General features: G+C 29.0%; 1 protein-coding gene across 1 annotated transcript in view; it reads right to left on the bottom strand.

Annotated features, from left to right (window-relative positions):
• Positions 1 to 566: 566 nt before the first annotated feature.
• LOC107577779 (ATP-binding cassette sub-family E member 1-like) overlaps positions 567 to 728 on the bottom strand; it is a 7597-nt gene continuing 7435 nt past the window's right edge. Inside the window, exon 7 of the mRNA XM_016263814.1 lies at positions 567 to 728. This exon is cut by the window's right edge and continues 91 nt beyond it. Coding sequence (XP_016119300.1) covers positions 705 to 728 — 24 coding nt within the window. The 3' untranslated portion in view covers positions 567 to 704.

Genomic DNA, 728 nt, shown 5'->3' with positions numbered 1-728 from the left:
AGTCGCTTTGGATAAAAGTGTCTGCTAAATGACTAAATGTAAACTGAATCGAGCTGAATAATGACATTACTGGTGTTTGTAAAATTAATACTGTGAAGCTGCTTTAAACCAATCTGTAATGTCAATTCAGTTTAAAAGTGAATTAATTGTGGGTTAAATGCAGTTATTATAGTTAACTAAAACTAAAACCATAACAAATTTAAATAAAAGATAAAACAAATTTTAAACTTACTTGATTTCAGCTAGTTGCCAAGGCAAAATGTCTCATTTTCATTTAGATTAACTTGAAGTAAACTTAACTAAGTAAAACTGATATAAATTAACTGATATAAAACTATATTTACATAAAAAATGCCAAAAACACAAATTACAAAAAAAAAATCAAAAACAAATATAAAAATAAAACTAGTTCAAAATCGGAAATAAAAACATTATCTTAATAATACCAACAATAACACTGAATAAATGATATCCGAAGAAAATGATCTGCCAATGTAATTTGTAAAGAATCATTTCAATTTGAATGTTTACCTTGATGGAATGGAGTTTGTTCATTCTTGGTCTGTAGTTGTTTGGGTCTCTTCTGAACGTGATTTCCAGCTGTGCTAAAAACGTATTCATGCCAGCCAGCAGGGTCTGCGGACTGATGAGAAGCACATTTCAGTATTAACATTGGTTTCATAGCCACCAGCATGCTCATAGAGTTATGTGTTTTTTCTATACATTTT

This window comes from Sinocyclocheilus grahami, unplaced genomic scaffold (assembly GCF_001515645.1).
Source record: "Sinocyclocheilus grahami isolate Dianchi unplaced genomic scaffold, SAMN03320097.WGS_v1.1 scaffold7216.1, whole genome shotgun sequence".
In the NCBI taxonomy this organism is placed as follows: Eukaryota; Metazoa; Chordata; class Actinopteri; order Cypriniformes; family Cyprinidae; genus Sinocyclocheilus; species Sinocyclocheilus grahami.
Note: the sequence above shows the minus strand (reverse complement) of the source record. Positions and strands in the feature narration are given on the sequence as shown.